Genomic DNA, 20,563 nt, shown 5'->3' on the forward strand with positions numbered 1-20,563 from the left:
GTCCATCCAGTCTGCCCAACAAGATAAACTCATATGTGCTACTTTTTGTGTATACCTACATTCTAAGACTGCTGTTGCATTCTTTTTTTTTTTTTTAAGTATTTTTATTGATTTTAAAACAGTGGTACAGTGAATAAGTCAATACATCAGCAAACAAATTACAAAAAGCGTGAAGGAGGGGAAGAGTTAAAAAAAAGGAAAGGGGAGGGCAAAATGAAAAGCTTCTCTTCAGGCATCTGTAAGGTAAGTCAGGAACACACAGACACAATAGACAATTTGGTGGTACTCCCCCTTGACGAAGCGTAGTTTGCGAAACAGGCACCTGTCGGGGCTTCTGAGCATACCATTATGAATAGATAAGTGCTGTGGAATCATTAAGTTATTATAAAGTTATAACTATATGCATGTCATTGAGAAATTTGAAAGAGACACGATATAGGTAGGTGGGGGAAGAGTCAATGATTGAAACATATACGTGAGCAAAGATTCACCGGAGAGTGAAATGAAAATAGCCGTGCTAGCCATATAAGATCCTACCTCACAAAGTCAATTAATCTATTTAGCTTTCCCGCTAAATATCCTCTGCCATTTTACAGTGTTTTGACTATCTGAGAAGCGAGCAGAGTTTGGCCTAAGAGTTTTGACAGTATTTCTAGGATAAGCAGCATAAAATGTATTGTACTGTTTTGGGATCTTACCAGGTACTTGTGACCTGGATTGGCCACTGTTGGAAGCAGGATACTGGTTAAAGAACATTTGCCTAAGAATTGAAAGTCTAGTGGTAAAGTTTTCTACTGAGGGAGGAGGAGGAGGTTTAACTGACTGTGAGGTCATTGGTCAGTAACACTGGACAGTAGCACTGGGCACTGACCTGGACAGTAACAACCCCCTCCAAAAAATAAAAAAAAAAGACCCTGAGAGATTTACAATAGAAGCATTACAATATAGCAAAATTACATATAAATCCCTCTAAAACTGTGCTTTTCAACCCATTCTCAGAATACACCCATCCAATCATATTTTCCAGATGTCCAAAATGTATATGCATGAGTGAGACTTGCATGCACTACCTCCATTGTATGCAAGTATACCTTGTCCCGGGTTCTTTGACTGGCTGGTTGTATTCCAAGGAATGATCTAGAAGCACCTAATTTCCACCCTCAGACTCACTGTAGTAGAAAACCAACCATATAGAAATAAAGTACCTCAGGTAACCTTACTATTTCATCAAACGTTGATAAACACAATGCTAAATAAATGTGGAAAATAGGACTCAAAATTTGCAGGAAGACCTTAGGAAGTTGGAAGACTGGGCATCTAAGTCTTGGCATTTAAAATAATTGCCTGGCAGAGATCTAGATTTTCAAATCTGCTTTAGGGACATAAGAGCAAGATTAGCCATACTGAGTCAGACCAATGGTCCAGCCAGCCCAGTATCCTGCTTCCAACAGTGGCTAATTCAGGTCATAAGTCCCTGACAGAATCCAAAATAGTAGCAACATTCCATGCTACCAATCCCAGAGACAAACAGTGGCTTTCTCCATGTCTGTCTCAATAGCAGACTGTGCACCTTTCCTCCAGGAACTTGTCCAAACCTTTTTTGAACCTACATACACTAACCGCCGATACCACGTGCTCTGGCAACGAGTTCCAGAGCTTAACTATTCATTGAGTGAAAAAATATTTCCTCCTGTTCACTGCTTTGACAGTACGATTCAGAGAATCTGAATTACATCTTTACAAGAGTCTTTTTTTAAAGACTTCTCAGCAATTATTGATGTTCAGAATCACAAGATTTTATCGTCCTTGACTCATCAAGACTCCTGACACAGGCATTAAAGCTGAAACACAGTGCTGTGTCGAGTCTTTTGAGTACTCTTATGGAATAAACGTTTTAAAACTGTCCTGTTGACTACACTACTCCGCCCTTGCAGCACTTTAAAAGTAGTGCCATGTAACTTCCTTGAGTGTCCCCTAGTCTTTGTACTTTTTGAAAGGGTAAAAAATTGATTACATTTACCCATCCTACACCACTCACTTTTTGTAGATATCTATCATCTACCCCCTCAGTTATCTCTTTTCCAAGAGTCTTAACCTCTTAAGCCTTAACTTATATGAGAGAAGTTCCATCCCCTTAATCATTTTGAATGCCCTTCTTTGAACCTTTTCTAACTCTGCTATATCTTTTTTAAGAAAGGTCATACAGAATTGAACGCAATACTCAAGGTGTGGTTGCACCATGGAGCGATCCAGAGGCATTATAATATTTTTTGTCTTATTTTCTATCCCTTTCCTAATAATTCCTAGCATTTTGTATGATTTTTTGGCCTCCGCCACACACTGGGCAAAAGATTTCAGCGTATTGTCCACCAAGACACCTAGATCTTTTTCTTGAGTGCTGCCTCCTAGGGTGGAACCTAGCATCAGGTAACTATGATTTGGATTATTCTTCCCAATGTGCATCAATTTACACTTGTCCACATTAAATATCTGCCATTTGGATGACCAGTCTTCCAACTTCCTAAGGTCTTCCTACAAATTTTCACAATCCGCATGTGTTTTAACAAATTTGTGTCATCTGCAAATTTAATCAGCTCACTTATTCCTATTTCCAGATCATAAATAAATTTCTTTGAAGACAAGCAGGCCATATTCTCATCCACGTCGCCCTGCATGAAACGTTTGAAATAGTGTAGTGCAGCTTTAAGACACGTGCCAACATCCCCACCATGAATGCGTGAGTGCCTTCCTGCCCTCAGCAAGAGCGCGGGACCATCAGTCTTATCCGCTGTGAGAAGAAGCACTGTTTCGCAGCTCCCTCACTGTGTCTGATGCAGTTGTTATTTTCGACAACCTTTTGTGCCTTCCCAGTGGGATTTTTGCATGTGTTCTTCATTTTTCCCTTTTGGGGATGTTTTTCCTTTTACCCCTTATAGGTCTAGTTTGTTTTTCCCCATTTCTAGGCTTTCTTTATTCTTTCCGTTCTCAGTAGGCCCTCATAGGTCTGAACTCCAGTCGGGCTCTTGTCCTTACTGTTTTTCTTGGTGTTTTGCCCCTTTTTAAGGTCACCATCAGGTCGTTTGATTGGGCCACAGCTGTTTTCCCTTCCAGGTCATGGAAGCGCTGTGCTTGGTGCAATAGGACCATCTCTGGTAAGGACACCCATTCTTAGTGCCTCCAGCATTTGGGGACTGAACATACACCTTCCAACTGTGTTCTTTGCCTTTGTATGAAGTAAAGGACTCATTTGGCCAGAGAGGCTCAGAGAGAGAAAATATTTGGAGCCTGGTCTGAAACCTCAACATCGGCATTGGCTTCATCGTTGAGCCTTGCACACTGGCATTAGGTGCATCGGCCCCTGTGGCTGATTATTAGATAATGGGAGTGGCCATGCATCGAGCAGGTCTCGCCTGCCTTGACATCAGCCGCTTTGCAGGGAACCCGTGACTGGTCAGCATTGGACTCAACACTGAGGAGGCATAGGGATTCAACGTCCTCCTCATTAGCACCAAGGAGCATGAATTGCTGGCTTCAGGTGAAGGCCAAGAAGCATTGGCATTGATCCTGCTCAATGCATGGGGCCAGGAGCACTGGGGCACTGAGGGATCTGGTCCCCGATAAGCATCGGCACCAGGAGAACCGCTCTCCCTCCATTGTGGAGGTGCCAACACGTGGGTCTCCATGCAGTCAGGACCAGGCACCCGCACCAACCCTGATGATTCAGCAAGCTGCTTCTCAACCGAAGCCCCAGCCTCTCCCAATGGCGGCCCTTGAGGAACATATCCGGACCATGTTCCATGAGCATTTGGCGGGGATCCTTTAGCAGAGTGCATTGGCATCTGTAGTGCATGCACCTGCCATGCCTCTTCCTACTGCCCTGCAAGGCCCTCAGCCTGCAGTGAGGCCTCTGACCCCGGCGCCACGTGTGGTACCGGCATCGGCAGCTGCCTGTGCTGGTACCCCCTTGATGTCGGTGGAGGAAGCTTCAGTGGAGTAGAGGGTGGAGTCTGCACCTCAGTGCCCCTCTAAACAAAGACATGGTTGCTCTATCTCGAGGCAAGCTCGGTCTCAGCCCTCCCTTGAAGAGTATTTTGCTGACACCGATGAGGAGTGCTCATGGACGTTTGTTGAGGACCCTAAGTAGTTCTCTGGACTTAAAGGATGCCTACATTCACATCCCAATATTTCCATGCCACAGGAAGAATCTCAGATCCACTACCATGTGTTGCCATTTGGCCTCACGTCAGCTCCCAGGGTTTTCACCAAGTGTCTAGCGTTAGTCGCAGTGACTGGAACTCCATGTGTTTCCCTGCAGAGATGATTGACTGGTGAAGAGCACATCAAAGGACGGTGCTCAGGAGTCCATGCGGAGAACTATTCAGATACTGGAGATACTAGGGTTCATTTTAAACTACCCCAAGTCCCATCTGTTCCCGGTTCAGCAATTGGAGTTCATTGGAGCCCTTCTAGACGCACAGCAGGCACGAGCCTATCTCCCTGTGCCAAGGCCGGACACTCTAGTCACACTCACCATTTGAGCTCGGGCCAGCCAGCAAGTTATGGCTCGGCAAATATTGAGGTTTCTAGGCCACATGGCCTCCACGGTTCATGTGTTCACAATTATCTTTTATTTTTTATCACACATGGAGTTAATGTATTCATATTGGCCATAGTATGACTCACTAGATCACAGAAAGCACATTTTTTTCACTCACTAATGTGGATCTTTTATTTCACATTCCATTCATCTTTTTTGCTTCAAATTGTTTTCACATCTCTCTATATATTCATTTTTAAAATTCATTTGTGTGATCCTCAAATGTATGTTCATTTATCTCTTTCCTTATAAGTTTACTCCTGATAAAGGCTGAGAGAGCTGAAACACAGCCTGCGTTGAGTGTATAAGTGCATCTGGAACTGTGTTTATACTTGTATTGGATCAAAACAGAATATACAGTAATCAATAAAGATATTGTTGTCATCTTGATACTTCATTCCAAGCACTTCTTTGAGGTGTTGCTTTTGCATTCAAGTGGGAGGACTGGTTTTCTCTTTTTTTGGACTCCACGGTGCATGTCACGCCCATGACATGTCTTCACATGAGAACGGCCCAGTGGACTTTAGCTTCCCAGTGTTGTCAGGCCTCTGAGAATCTATCGGACATTATCCAAGTGACACCGGAGTTGGTTCAGTCCCTTCTCTGGTGGTCAATTCGAACCAGTTTATTTATTTGTTGCATTTGTATCCCATATTTTCCCACCTGTTTGTAGGCTCAATGTGGCTTACATTGTTCCGTCATGGTGATCGCCATTTCTGGAGTGAGAGATACAAATGGTATTACATTAGAGATCATGATTGGCATAGTAGATTAAACAGTCAAGTATAAAAAGTTCATATTCAGGATACAAGTGGTATTACATTAGATCATGATTGGCATAGTAGATTAAACAGTCAAGTATAAAGAGTTTATATTCGGAATTAGAGATAGAGTGGTATTGCGTTAAAGTTCATTTGTGGTAGAGTAGACTTTGGTAGTGAGGTATAGAGAGTTGGGTTTTATCTAGTTCAGGCTTGAGTTTCGTTGTCTGGTAGTTAGGCTGTATTCTTTTGGTATGCCTTTTTGAACAAGCTGGTCTTCAGTGATCTCCGAAAGTTGGTTAGGTCGTGGATTTTTCTCATGGCAAGTGGTAATGCATTCCATAGCTGCGTGCTTATGTAGGAGAAGCTGGATGCATATGTTAATTTATATTTTAGACCTTTGCAGCTAGGATAGTGGAGATTCAGGAATTTGCGTGCTGATCTTTTAGTGTTCCTGGGCGGTAAGTCTATGAGGTCTGACGTGTAGACTGGGCCTCTCCATAAATGATTTTATGAACCAGAGTGCAGATTTTGAATGTAATACGTTCTTTTATTGGGAGCCAGTGTAATTTTTCTCTTAAGGGTTTGGCACTTTCGTATTTCGTTTTTCCAAATATGAGTCTAGCTGCTGTGTTTTGGGCTGTTTGGAGCTTCTTGATGATTTGTTCTTTACATCCGGCATAGAGTGAATTGCAGTAATCTAGGTGGCTTAGCACCATTGATTGTACCAGATTGCGAAATATTTCCCTTGGGAAGAAAGATTTTACTCTTTTGAGTTTCCACATTTGCTTGGAACATTTTCTTTGTTGTATTTTTCGTATGGCTTTCTAGTGTGAGATTTCGGTCAATTGTAACTCCGAGTATTTTCAGGCTATCTGAAACAGGAAGGGTATATTTTGGGGTGTTTATAGTGGTGGGTTTGTTTGTGTTGTGTTGTGATGAGAGGATGAGGCATTGTGTTTTTTCTGCATTAAGTTTTAATTGAAATGCGTCCGCTCATGAGTTCATGATTTGGAGGCTGTGATTAATTTCATTAGTGATTTCTTTTAGATCTTTTTTGAACGGGGGATGTAGATCGTGACATCATCTGCGTAGATGTATGGATTGAGGCCTTGGTTGGATAATGATTTGGCCAGAGGTATCATCATTAGGTTGAAAAGGGTCGGTGACAGCGGTGATCCTTGGGGTACTCTACATTCTGGTTTCCATGGTGCTGATGTATTCGAATTAGATATCACTTGGTATTTTCTTGCGGTTAGGAAGCCTTTGAACCAGCTGAGAATGTTTCCTCCAATCCCGAAGTATTCTATGATGTTTAATGATGTTTGACTGTGGGACTCACATTCCAAATTGTTCAACCCTAGAAGTTGCTGACGACAGATGCATCCTGCCTGGAGTGGGTAGCTTATGTAGATGGGCTTCACACCCAAGGTGCTTGGTCAGCTCAGGAATTGGATCTTATTCAAATGGCCAATCAGGTTGCACTGTATTACACCCACAAGCAGGGGGGTACCGAATCATATCCTCTGTGTCAGGAGGCCATTCAGCTGTGGCACTGGGCCGTGCAGCACAGGATAGTTCTCAGAATCATGTACCTGGTAAGTAAATCCAACACACTGGCCAACAGATTTAATAGGCTCATGCAACCACACATGTGGTCACTCAGAACGAGTGTTACCCACAAAATCTTCCGAGTGTGGGGCACCTCCTCGGTGGATCTCTTTGTCATTCTGCTCAACTACAAAGTCCCTCAGTACTGTTACAGGGTCAGGGCACATGACAGACTAGCTTCGGATGCCTTCCTCCTTCACTGGGGCATTGGTCTTCTATATATTTATCACTCCCATCCCTCTTGTGGAGAAGACTTTTGAAATTCAAACAAAACAAGAGGACCATGATTCTGTTTGCTCCTTATTGGCACAGACAGATCTGGTTCCCTCTTCTTCTGGAGTTATCCTCTGAAGAACATTGGAGACTGGAGTGTTTTCCGACTCTCCTTTCAGAACCAGGGATCTCTTCTGCATCCCTACCTCCAGTCCCTGGCCCTCACAGCCTGGATATTGAGAGCTTAGAATTTGCTTCCTTGCATCTTGTAGGCACTACTAGTATGACTACTAATCACTCATAGGGCCTCTTACCAAGCTGTACTAGCGGCTCCCAGTGCGGTAATGCTGACAAAGCCCATTCACTTTGAATGGACTCCATTGGCATTGCCTTATGGGAACCGCCAGTGCTCCTTTATAAAGAGGCCCTCTTTTATCGCACAAATGAATTTTGAAAGTGAATATACAGAGAAATGTGAAAACAATATTAAGCAAAAAACGTGAATGGAATGTAAAATAAACTCTGGAATTTGTTGCCGGAGAATGTAGTAAACCTCACTCTCGATACCCACGTGACGAACACGACAAAAAAGATGTTCTACTCGATGTGGAAACTCAAAAGAGTTAAGCCTTACTTCCTGAGAAGCATTTTCTGTACCCTGGTACAGTCTATGGTAATAAGTCACTTGGACTACTGTAATGCTCTGTACGCCGGCTGCAAAGAACAGACTATTAAGAAGCTCCAAACAGCCCAAAATACCGCAGCCAGACTCATATTTGGAAAAACCAAATACGAAAGTGCGAAACCCTTAAGAGAGAACCTTCACTGGCTACCACTCAAGGAACGCATCGAATTCAAGATATGCACGATCGTACACAAGATCATTCACGCAGATGCCCCACTTTACATGTCTAATCTAGTGGACCTACCGCCCAGAAACGCCAAGAGATCAGCCCGCAAATTCCTCAATTTGAACTTCCCCAGCTGTAAAGGACTTAAATACAAGCAAGCATACACCACCACCTTCTCGTACAGAAGCACACAGCTATGGAATGCGTTACCCCCAACCTTAAAAACCATGGACAATCTAAGCAACTTTCGCAAATCCTTGAAGACACATCTCTTTAACAGAGCCTACAAAAAGAACCTCTAAAGACACAAATCACCACACAACCTACCTACACAACTAATTACACCTCCTACATCACCCTATTTAACACCCCTTCTCTTTCTTCAAATATCTTCATCCTGCCACCGATTATATCTAATATCCTCGCATGAATATGTCATAATAACACTCTGTAAGCCACATTGAGCCTGCAAATAGGTGGGATAATGTGGGGTACAAATGTAATAAATAAAATAAAAATAAAACTTAGTGGGGTTTAAAAAAGGTTTGAATGGCTTCCTAAAGGAAATGTCCATAGACCATTATTAAAATGGACTTGGGGAAAATCCACTGCATATTTCTAGAAGAAGCAGCATAAAATGTATTGTTTTGGGATCTTGCCAGGTACTTGTGACCTGGATTGGCCAATGTTGGATACAGGATGCTGGGCTTGATGGGCCTTTGGTCTGTCCCAGTATGGCAATACTTATGTACTTATGCACTAGATATCAATTATTCTGAACTCGTTTGGTTAGAGGTATGAAAGCACCTAAGTGTCCCTGGGATCTGAGCCTGGCTGTCCCTAGTGAAGGAATGGAAATTTATTATATATATTAGAATAAGCAGGGTGGTGGTTATCTGAGGCATCTGTGTTACCACCTAGCAGAGGGAGGAGGAGCCTTCCTGTTCAGGAAAGCCTGTGCCAATTCAAGCAGGCACCTCGTTGTATACCCGCAGACATTGAGGGTCCTGTTTTCTTTAAAAGGCTTTCATCTTTGTGGTGTGTGGCTGCAAGGTGTGCCCAAAGGGACATGCCGTACCCCTTGGGAACTCCTTGGAGCACAAAGGAGCAGTAAGGGGCAATAAGTACGATTTAACATCAGGCGAGTTTTTGGAATTTTCATGTTTTGTTGTTAACTTATGGGGAAGCGCAAAGTGAAACCAAAGACATCAACTCTAAGTGTCCCGGGTTCTCTGGATAAACACCTGATTCCCTCTGGACTTTCGATCAATCAGGTACTTTCTCCCCTTGGAGCCTCCCTGAGCTTGCCAGAGTGTACCCCTCCTCTCCCTCCTTCTTCCTGTCAGATAGGGGTATCCCACGAGGTTTCCCCTCCAACTGAGGTTCAGTCTGAAGGAGTAACTTCTTCTTTATACATAAGCACACAACTGTGGAACGCGCTACCAAAAGCAGTGAAAACGACCTACGACCACCTAAACGTCCGGAACATGCTAAAAACCACCCTGTTCAAAAAGGCATACCATCCCGATCCAACTTAAAAGACTAACCTCGGCTACACAAGAAAACCAAAGCACATATGATCACAATACTACCCTTTCACATTACGACTATTCTGTGGCTTTGCCATATAAACTTCATTTTACCACAACAGCACAATGTATTTGTTCACACCGGAAACATTAAATGCCATTCCGGTACTATGTAAGCCACATTGAGCCTGCAAATAGGTGGGAAAATGTGGGATACAAATGTAACAAATAAATAAAATTTATTGTCATTCTCTAAATTACCAACGGTTATTTTAGGTGCTCCTTCTCTTCTGCAACCTTCAGCTATTGAGGACAAACAGTAAATAGCTTTATGAGATTTGTGGGATTTAGTTCAGCATTGGGAGAGTATGCTCAAAGCCACTGTCTCTCAGACACCTGTTCTTTCACGAGAAGTTGTTGATAAATTGATGATCGTGGACTCTAAAGTACAAAGTTTAGATAAGAGTGTAACTGGGGTGGAAAAGCAAGTTTCTACTCTTGACACAGTTCCCCACAGGAGGCTCTTAAATAAACTGGATGGGCTGAAGATAGGACCCGAAGTAGTGAACTGGATTAGGAACTGGTTGACGGACAGACGCCAGAGGGTGGTGGTGAATGGAATTCGCTCGGAGGAGGGAAAGGTGAGTAGTGGAGTGCCTCAGGGATCGGTGCTGGGGCCCATTCTGTTCAATATATTTGTGAGTGACATTGCCAAAGAGTTAGAAGGTAAAGTTTGCCTATTTGCGGATGATACTAAGATCTGTAACAGAGTGGACACCCGGGAGGGAGTGGAAAACATGAAAAAGGATCTGAGGAAGCTAGAAGAATGGTCTAAGGTTTGGCAATTAAAATTCAATGTGAAGAAATGCAAAGTGATGCACTTAGGGAATAGAAATCCATGGGAGACGTATGTGTTAGGCGGGGAGAGTCTGATAGGTACGGACGGAGAGAAGGATCTTGGGGTGATAGTATCTGAGGATTTGAAGGCGACGAAACAGTGTGACAAGGCGGTGGCCGTAGCTAGAAGGTTGTTAGGCTGTATAGAGAGAGGTGTGACCAGCAGAAGAAAGGGGGTGTTGATGCCCCCGTATAAGTCGTTGGTGAGGCCCGACCTGGAGTATTGTGTTCAGTTTTGGAGGCCGTATCTTGTAAAGGATGTAAAAAGAATTGAAGCGGTGCAAAGAAAAGCTACGAGAATGGTATGGGATTTGCGTTACAAGACGTATGAGGAGAGACTTTCTGAACTAAACATGTATACTCTGGAGGAAAGGAGAAGCAGGGGTGATATGATACAGACGTTCAAATATTTGAAAGGTATTAATCCGCAAACGAACCTTTTCTGGAGATGGGAAGGTGGTAGAACGAGAGGACATGAAATGAGATTGAAGGGGGGCAGATTCAAGAAAAATGTTAGAAAGTATTTTTTCACAGAGAGAGTAGTGGATGCTTGGAACCTCTCTCGCGGGAGGTGGTGGAAATGAAAACGGTAACGGAATTCAAACATGCGTGGGGTAAGCATAAAGGAATCCTGTGCAGAAGGATTGGATCCTCAGGAGCTTAGTCAAGATCGGGAGGCGGGGCTGGTGGTTGGGAGGCGGGGATAGTGCTGGGCAGACTTATACGGTCTGTGCCAGAGCCGGTGGTGGGAGGCGGTGCTGGTGGTTGGGAGGCGGGGATAGTGCTGGGCAGACTTATACGGTCTGTGCCAGAGCCGGTGGTTGGGAGGCGGGGCTGGTGGTTGGGAGGCGGGGATAGTGCTGGGCAGACTTATACGGTCTGTGCCCTGAAGAACACAGGTACAAATCAAAGTAGGGTATACACAAAAAGTAGCACGTATGAGTTATCTTGTTGGGCAGACTGGATGGACCGTGCAGGTCTTTTTCTGCCGTCATCTACTATGTTACTCTTGCAGCTACGTCAGTCATTACTGTTAGGGAATTGTCATGGTGCATATGTAAAGTTAGAAACAATTGAAAAATCTGCAACTTTTGAATTTTTCTTGTATATACTTGCATTTTCCCAGGGAGATACTCTTGAGGAAATACCTCAAGGAGGTGGGCTTGGCAGCAGCAGATACTCTCCTGATTTCAAATTGTTATTATCTTCCTAGGAAGAGAAAATTACAGGATGACCAGCAAGGGGTGGATCAATTGCTCTCATTTGAAATTGATGTAACAACATTTTTAGAAGATACTCAAGATGTGAGCAATACTAGATCCACCCTTCTGATCACTTTGGCTTCCGAATTGGATAAATCGGTTGTGTTAAAGAATTAAGCATTTTCAGAAAAAGGATGAGGTATTTTGTGGAGCAAAAATTTGCATATTTTCTCAGGGACTAATCAGGAACCGTATACCTCTGATTAAGCATAGACCCCCCAATGAAAGGACTGGATGACTGTCGTTAGAAAATCCTGACATCCCAGTAGTTGTCAAGGTAAAAACACTGGAGGTTCTACTATCTTCATAACTTACTGTAGAATCTCAAATAGCAGCAATAATAACAAAAACTTGGGTGAAATTGAAGATGTTATGGCAGGTGAGATCACCTATAGGATTCTGGATGGGCCTTTGTAAGAATCTGGGTATCACCCTCCAGTTCTCCTATGAAACACCATCTCAGATAGCCTAACAGAGAGAGTTAACCAAGACCTGCAGCCATTGGAGAATGGTATCCATAGGAGAACTGAAGGGTGATAACTAAACTCTTGTTTTTTTTGTAATGAAATGTCAAATTCAAATATACCCAAGTATACAAACTTGTAAGGAAATAAAGAGCAAAACAAAGAAAACTAGAAGAAATTATACAATTATCAGTGTTCTAGGATTAAAGCCCACAAATGGCGCAAAACAAGATCATCTGGGAGAAAAAAGAAAGCAAATAAGAAATAATAAAAAGTAAATTCTGCTAGATATTTCCATATACATTATGCCAAACACCTAATGGAAGAGTCTGATTGGCCGCCTGAATATTTCCTTCAAAGGAAGATGGTAAAGAGTTTTATCAGAGAAAAAAAAAGTTAGCTGTGATGGCTCATAAAAAATTAAATTTTACATCATCATCTCACAATATACATTTGCAAGGGAACTTTAAGTAGTATCAAATCACTATTTACAGGACCCTAGGTCTAAGGAGAAGAAACTGGTGTCGTCATTTCATTTTATTGGTTCTTGTATCCCACATTTTCCAAAACAAAGTTCAATGTGGCTTACAAATTTAACAAAAGACATACAGTTGGACTCACAGATTCGAAATAGACAGGCCTAATTGCATGATCAGATAAATCAAGATTGCAAAACTGGTCATCTCTTAAGTATCATTTTATCTATTGTCGTTGAGGATTAGCCTTCTTCTATAAAAAAAAAAAACGTGTCTTGAATAGATAGGATTTAATCATCTTGCGGGAGAGTAGGTAATCTGTTATCCGTCTCATATCTGTTGGTAGTGAGTTCCACGCCTTCGTTGGGTAACACACGCTACATCTGGAAAAACCTAGAGTTTAATACCTGAAGAATCTTTTCAAGACATGGTCCCAGGCAACCATATTTTCAAGTGTTGCAATCAAAATTGCGGTTTGAACAGAAGTAGCTAGGTTATCAGATAGGATGTTTAGCTTGAGAGTTCCAGTGAGTCTAACGGAGTAGACTCTTCAACAACTGAAGCCCCAGTTGGGATAGGAACATACTAAGCACACAGAACAAAACTTCAATTAAGGGTCCTTTTACTAAGCTGCAGTAAGCACTAACGCATGCTTACCGCAGTTTAAAAGGGCTTTACCGCAGGGTACGCCGAGGCATCCTGCACTGTTTTAAATATGCATGCGCTACCCACACATTAAAAATACTTTTTATTTTTTTGCCGAGGGGGGCGTGTCTGGGGGGGCCAGAGAGTGGATGTTTCTGCATTAATCAGCACACACAATGCCAACATGCTAACTGATTAGCACAGGCTTAGCACCTGAGCCCTTACCGCCTACAAAATAGGTGACGGTAAGGGGTCACACACTACTTTTTGTCTGTCCCCCATATGATTTATGACGAAGACCATTCACCATCTTAGCAGCTGCCCTCTGGACCAATTCTATCCTGTTTCTACCTTTTTGAAGGTGTCTCCAGAAGTGTACACAGTACTCTAAATAAGGTTTCACCAGAGACTTATACAGAGGAATCATCACCTCTTTTTCCTGTTGACCGTTCCTCTGCTTATGCACCCAAGCATTCTCCTAGCTTTTCTACCTGTTTGGCCACCTTAATATTATCACATATGATCACACCCAAGTCCCACTTCTTGGGGTACACCCAACCAGTCGGAATTTTCAAGATATCCGAATATCCTAAAAAACCCTGACTGGCTGGGTTGAAAACCTCTAGCCTAAAGTGTTCTGCTCCCTCCAGTTTTTACAGCCCAGAGTGGAGTGGAGGAGTAGTCTGATGGTTAGTGCAGTAGCCTGAGAACCAGGGCAACTGGGTTTGATTCCCACTGCAGCTCCTTATGACTCTGGGCAAGTCACTTAACCCAGTGCAGTAGCGAGGGTGCCTGACACCCAGGGCGGGTCGCCGCTGCGCACCCCCCCCCCCCGGGTGCAGGGCACAGCGCCCCCCCTCCGGAGCGCATTCCCCACCCCCCGAAACGCACCCTACCTTTCAGCGGGGGGGGGCAGGCGGGAGGGCCGATCCGCCCCCAGTGCACGTCACTGGGAGCTGCGTCGGCTCTGCTGCTTTCCTGCTTTCTCTGCCCTGGAACAGGAAGTAACCTGTTCCGGGGCAGAAAGAGCAGGGGACCAGCGAGCCGACACCCCTCCCCCCCCCCAGCGCGTGCACCTGGGGCGGACCGCCCCACCGCCCCCCCCCCTTCCTACGCCACTTACTTAACCCTTCATTGCCCCAGGTACAAAAAATAAGTACCTGTATGCAGTGGTGTGCTGGTAAATTTTTAACAACAGGCTCTCTCCCTGGTCCACCTGTTGCCTCCCCCCCCCATCTCTGCACCCCGCCACCTCTGTGCCTCCTGTCTTTGTGCCCCCTCCACCTCTGCCCCCCCCCCCAAATTGCAGAACTGGCTATACCTGGGGAGGGAGCCTGTGGGGGCAATACATTACTCTCTGCTCCCAGGTTCCAATCTAATTCATGTTTAATGTGGGATAAAATGCCTTAAATAAGTAAATAAATAGAAACTCTGAACGTTGAGCATCTGATTCTCATAACATGATGTCTGTTTTAGAAGCCTTTTACCAAAAAAAACAAATCTCTGCACCAATATAACAGGGTTAGGGTGTCCCTATAACCAGCCCCTCCAAATGACACCAGTTATGATACATAACAAATTACTACTCTACCTATGAAAAGTTATTCCCTTATTATACTTCCTCTGTGTATGTATGCACAAGCTAGCATGTTTGAAAACTCAACTTTTTTTTTTTTTTTTTAACAGTATCCGGTCCACAGTCCCCACCCCACCTCACCTAGGTTATTCAAGACCTCCTCCCCGCTTCCTCTGTACGCATCCGTATGCACATGCCGGCATGTTTGAAAATACTTTTTTGAGTATCCTTCCTATGGTCCCCACCCAACCTACTTCAGGCTTCCTCCCCGCTCCCCCGGCCCCCTGAGCCGCAGGGTCCCAGCACATACCTAAAGCCTTTAAGGCAGCCACCCTGGTGGTCTAATGGATTCTTCGGGGCAGGAAAGATCATAGTAACATAGTAAATGACGGCAGATGAAGACCTGTATGGTCCATCCAGTCTGCCCAACAAGATCCCCAGTCTTTCCTGCCCGCTGCGGGCGCTGACCCTCTGTTGCCTTCCGCATCGTCTTTAAAATGGCTGCCGAGACAAGAGCGGGCCGCTGGAAGTCTCGACATCCATTTTTATAGTCTGGCTATGTGGCGGTCAGGTGGGGGGGGGGGGGGGGCAGCAGTAGAAACCCTGCCCCGGGCCCAGCTCAGTCTCTCGGCGGCCCTGCTCCTCCGTTCAATAATTCAGCACAGCCACACTTGCTCTCTGTGGAGGCTGATGAAGCAAGACTCACACTGATACACAGGCCAGCAGCATCATACTTTCGCATGCATGTGGTAACCTCCAAGTGCAGCTGGCCCGTGAATGTGTCAGTGTGAGCCTTGCAGCATCAGCCCAGGCAGAGAGTAAGTGTGGCCGCCCTGAATTATTGAAGCGAGGACTCAGAGGATTTGCTGCTCAGTGCCAGTTAACCATGGATTGCACTTGGAGTTATAAGATTGGTACTGATGCTGATCACATATTCCTTGATAAATCCTAAATGAACAATATAAAGTCAGATTTTTGAACTGGTCAAAAGTAGGGAAAAATAGTGAACAAAACCAGTGAGTTTTGCTTTCCAAGTTTGAGATAAGATTGTTGTGCATGAGGCTTCACTTTTGTGTACCCTCTGTAATTAAAGAATTTGATGAGAAATCAAACATGCAGATACTTATGCAAAAAAAAAACTGCAGGACTTATTAGTCTTGAATCCAGATAAGACTACAACTTGCTGGATTTCTGGTGCATTGTCCCCCCCCCCCCCCCCCCCCCCCACACACCGAGTTCAATTCCCAAAGCTGCCTGATGGTCAACAATGGATTGAGATCCTGGGGAACCAGGTTCAATGCCCTCTGCAGCTCTATGTGACCCTGGGCAAGTCACTTAACCCTCCATTGCCCCAGTAATACAATGTACTACTTAGACTGTGAGCTCATCAGGGACAGACCCAGGGAGTGGAGGAGTGGCCTAGTGGTTAGGGTGGTGGACTTTGGTCCTGGGGAACTGAGGAACTGAGTTCGATTCCCGCTTCAGGCACAGGCAGCTCCTTGTGACTCTGGGCAAGTCACTTAACCCTCCATTGCCCCATGTAAGCCGCATTGAGCCTGCCATGAGTGGGAAAGCGCAGGGTACAAATGTAACAAAAATAAAATAGATACTATTGGAGATTCCACATGGAATGTTGCTACTATTGGAGATTCTACATGGAATGTTGCTATTCCACTAGCAACATTCCATGTAGAAGGCTGCGCAGGCTTCTGTTTCTGTGAGTCTGACGTCCTGCACGTACGTGCAGGACGTCAGACTCACAGAAGCAGAAGCCTGCGCGGCCACATTGGTGATCTGCAAGGGCCGACTTCTACATGGAATGTTGCTAGTGGAATAGCAACATTCCATGTAGAATCTCCATTAGTAGCAACAGTGGAGGAGTGGCCTAGTGGTTAGGGTGGTGGACTTTGGTCCTGGGGAACTGAGGAACTGAGCTCGATTCCCACTTCAGGCACAGGCAGCTCCTTGTGACTCTGGGCAAGTCACTTAACCCTCCATTGCCCCATGTAAGCTGCATTGAGCCTGCCATGAGTGGGAAAGCGCGGGGTACAAATGTAACAAAAAAATTAAAAACAAAAGCTCATCAGGGACAGACCCAGTACCTGTAAAATGAAACTGTAGACTGCTTGGTTCTAAGCAATATATAAATACTGAAATGAATGCTTGTACAATTATTTTTCTGATTTTGTTCCCTTCTTGAACTTGCAGGAAATTAACCCTGGCTTAGGCAAAAGATGAGCTACTTGGAAACTGGGGAAGCAACAGACCTGCAGGCTTCTTGCACTCTGTTTTACTTCCTTTTTAATTTCACATATCAACATATAAGAAAAATAAACCAAACAAACACTGTCGGGTCGTTATTTAGCTATCAATAAAGACTTCCTGATTTCCTCTTCAACTCATCCTCGCTCTTTGTGTCCATTGCTTTTGCTGTACGTAAGGATTCCCCTCCTCGCTTTGTGTTTTTCTGTTGGGTGCACGCAAAATCATTTCAGCGCACTTGTAAAAAATGCCTTTTTTTATTTTCACCGAAAATGGACGTGTGTCCATTTTGGGTCTGAGACCTTATCACCAGCCATTGACCTAGCGGTAAGGTCTCATGCGGTAACCTGGTGGTAATGCTCTGTGCGCGTGAAATGCTGATTTCCGCCCACGCGACAGAAATTAAAAATATTTTCCAGCGCGCGTAGCAGACGCACAGCAAAAATGAAATTACCACAAGGGCCACTCGGTAGCCCGGTGGTAACTGAAAATTGATGTGTATTGGACATGCGTAGGCACCTACGCAACTTAATAAAAGGGTCCCCTTAGTGTAGCTGGGTTTTAAAAAAAGGCTTGAATGGAGCAGAGCAAGATGGTGGTGATAGCAGAATGGAGTGGTGATCTCCCGGCCCTGGACTGTTGCACAGCCCCTTCCTAGTTTGCTGTTTCATTAACAGATGTTCTTATAGTTTCACTCCCAGATTTCATGCTTGAGAGACAAATGGCAACTCTTCTTTCTCAATTGTTAGCAATGGAAATGCCAAATCACAAGCAGGCTTTCTATTCCAGAGAAGCTCCATTTTCTTAAAGATCAAATTTAGCTCACTAGCAACTAACTAGTTCTTAATCTCAAAACATTATTCGATTTACATTAGTGGATACTTCAGAACTGAATGTCATTCATATAAATTCTGAAAGATATATTCTGCTTACAGCTCTGTTTCCGCCCCTCCCCTAACCCGGCTCCTTTTTTATACAGATAATATCGGTTTAGTGTGTTAAACTGCCCAATATTATCCTTGTAATTCCTGAAAATATCTGCATTAGCAAATTATGCATTCGCCAACCAACATCAAATATTAAAGGAATCACTTCTCCATACCATTCGTTTTAATAATAATGACATTTTTGTTTTCAGCCATTAGGCGCCAGTGACTACTTGGAAATGTGTGTGGCCTTTGATACGGTTTTTATTCGACACATCCCACTACTCACAGTGTCAAAGAGGACCCAAGCTCGACGCTTCATTACCCTCATTGATGCCTTTTATGATCATAAGGTAAGGACAAGACGCTTCCATAAAGCACAGAAAATTCCTTTGCTTTAGAAATACATTTTCTGCTTCACCTGCCTGTGAAACTTACCAAGCATTGCAAATGCTTGTTAGGAAATATATCCTTAACCATTAAGCTGTGTTATGCGCTAACGTGCACCTGACGCACCAAAAATAGCCTAACAGGATGCGCTAAAGAGTTCTGCGTTAGTTACATAAGAACATAAGAGTAGCCATACTGGATCAGACCAATGGTCCATCTAGCCCAGTATCCTGTTTTCCAAACAGTGGCCAAGCCAGGTCACAAGTACCTGGCAGAAACCCAAATCATGGCAACATTCCATGTAGAACCCCAAAGAATAGAAAGATTCTGGAATCCTGAAGAGTGACTAGATTCCATGAGGAATCTCAGAATAGCAACATTCCATACTACAAATCCCAGGGCAAGCAGTTGCTTCCCATGTCTGTCTCAATAGCAGACTACGATAAGAACATAAGAGTAGCCCTACTGAGTCAGACCAATGGTCCATTTAGCCCAGTATCCTGTTTTCCAAACAGTGGCCAAGCCAGGTCACAAGTACCTTGAAGAAACCCAAATCGTGGCAACACTCCATACTACAAATCCGAGGGCAAGCAGTTGCTTCCCATGTCTGTCTCAAGAGCAGACTATGGACTTTTCCTCCAGGAATTTGTCCAAACCTTTTTTAAACCCAGATACGCTAACTGCTGTTACCACATCCTCCGGCAAAGACTTCCAGAGCTTAACTATTCGTTGAGTGAAAAAAATATTTCTTCCTATTTGTTTTAAAAGTATTTCCATGTAACTTTCTTGAGTTTCCCCTAATCTTCTGCCCAGTGTACGGCGGCAGCCAAAAAAGCTAACAGGATGCTAGTAATTATTAGGAAAAGGATGGTAAATAAGACTGAGAATAATATAATGCTTCTGTATCGCTCCATGGTGCAACCTCACCTTGAGTATTGCTTTCAGTTCTGGTTGCCGTATCTCAAAAAAGATATAGCGGAATTAGAAAAGGTTCAAAGAAGAGTGACCAAAATGGTAAAGGAGATGGAACTCTTCTCATATGAGGAAAGAGCTTAGGGCTCTTCAGCTTGGAAAAGATGGCTGAGTTGAGTCCCTGAATACATTTTGCTCTAGTATTAGAAATATAAACATACTATTTGTAACAGAATTTTATAGCTATTTTCCATAAGTAGCAAAGATAGTGTGGTTTTCCCTACTCTTACCTTGAGTTTGTTCTATTCATTTTCAGATAGGGAGCATTTAAATTCTTGTTCCCAAGTGATATCAAGGTTTGTCTAACGTTGTATATTTGCACAATATGAATTTGGATACCATCTCTTCAAGGTAGAGGGAGGTGGGGTTTGATATACTACGTTTTTGTGGTTACAGTCAAAGCGGTTTACATATTATATACAGGAACTTATTCTGTATCTGGGGCAATGGAGGGTTACGTGACTTGCCCAGGGTCACAAGGAGGTCAGACTACTGCACTAACCATTAAGCTACTCTTCCACTCTGATTTAAATGAAAGTGCAGTGCTTAGCATATAATGCCAGCAAATCTCTCACTGCTTTCTCTGTTATAAAATGTTCCATCTGCAGGCAGCTAAAATAATCTGTGACAGGTAGCTGAAATTAGAGATTTGAGAATGTGGTTATTATTTGAAAAACTGACTTAATCGACTCGGGCCAGTGCCTTCCTATAATTGCATGCAAAGTTCTGACTCATATGAAGGCAGGCAGAGGAAGGGGATGGAGGCATGTGATAGCAGAGAATTAAAACACGTTGTGAAATATGAAACAGCTGTAATACAGTTACATCATATGAAGACCAACGCAATATAGTAACATAGTAGATGACGGCAGAAAAAGACCTGCACGGTCCATCTAGTCTGCCCAAGACAAACTCATATGTGTATACCTTACCTTGATTTGTACCTGTCCTTTTCAGGGCACAGACCGTATAAGTCTGTCCAGCAGTATTTCCCGCCTCCCAACCACCAGTCCCGCCTCCCATCACCGGCTCTGGCACAGACCCCGTATAAGTCTGCCCTCCCCTATCCTAGCCTCTCAACCACCAACCCCTCTTCCCCCCGCCACCCAATTTCAGCTAAGCTCCATATCC

The 20,563-nt window shown here is 43.9% G+C and overlaps 1 protein-coding gene across 1 annotated transcript in view; it reads left to right on the forward strand.

Annotated features, from left to right (window-relative positions):
* AFG1L (AFG1 like ATPase) overlaps positions 1-20,563 on the forward strand; it is a 350,420-nt gene that overhangs the window by 297,301 nt on the left and 32,556 nt on the right. Inside the window, exon 11 of the mRNA XM_030195195.1 lies at positions 18,283-18,423. Within this exon, the coding sequence (XP_030051055.1) occupies positions 18,283-18,423 (141 nt within the window). The remainder of the gene's footprint in view (positions 1-18,282; positions 18,424-20,563) is intronic.

This window comes from Microcaecilia unicolor, chromosome 3 (genome assembly GCF_901765095.1).
Source record: "Microcaecilia unicolor chromosome 3, aMicUni1.1, whole genome shotgun sequence".
NCBI classification, from domain to species: Eukaryota; Metazoa; Chordata; class Amphibia; order Gymnophiona; family Siphonopidae; genus Microcaecilia; species Microcaecilia unicolor.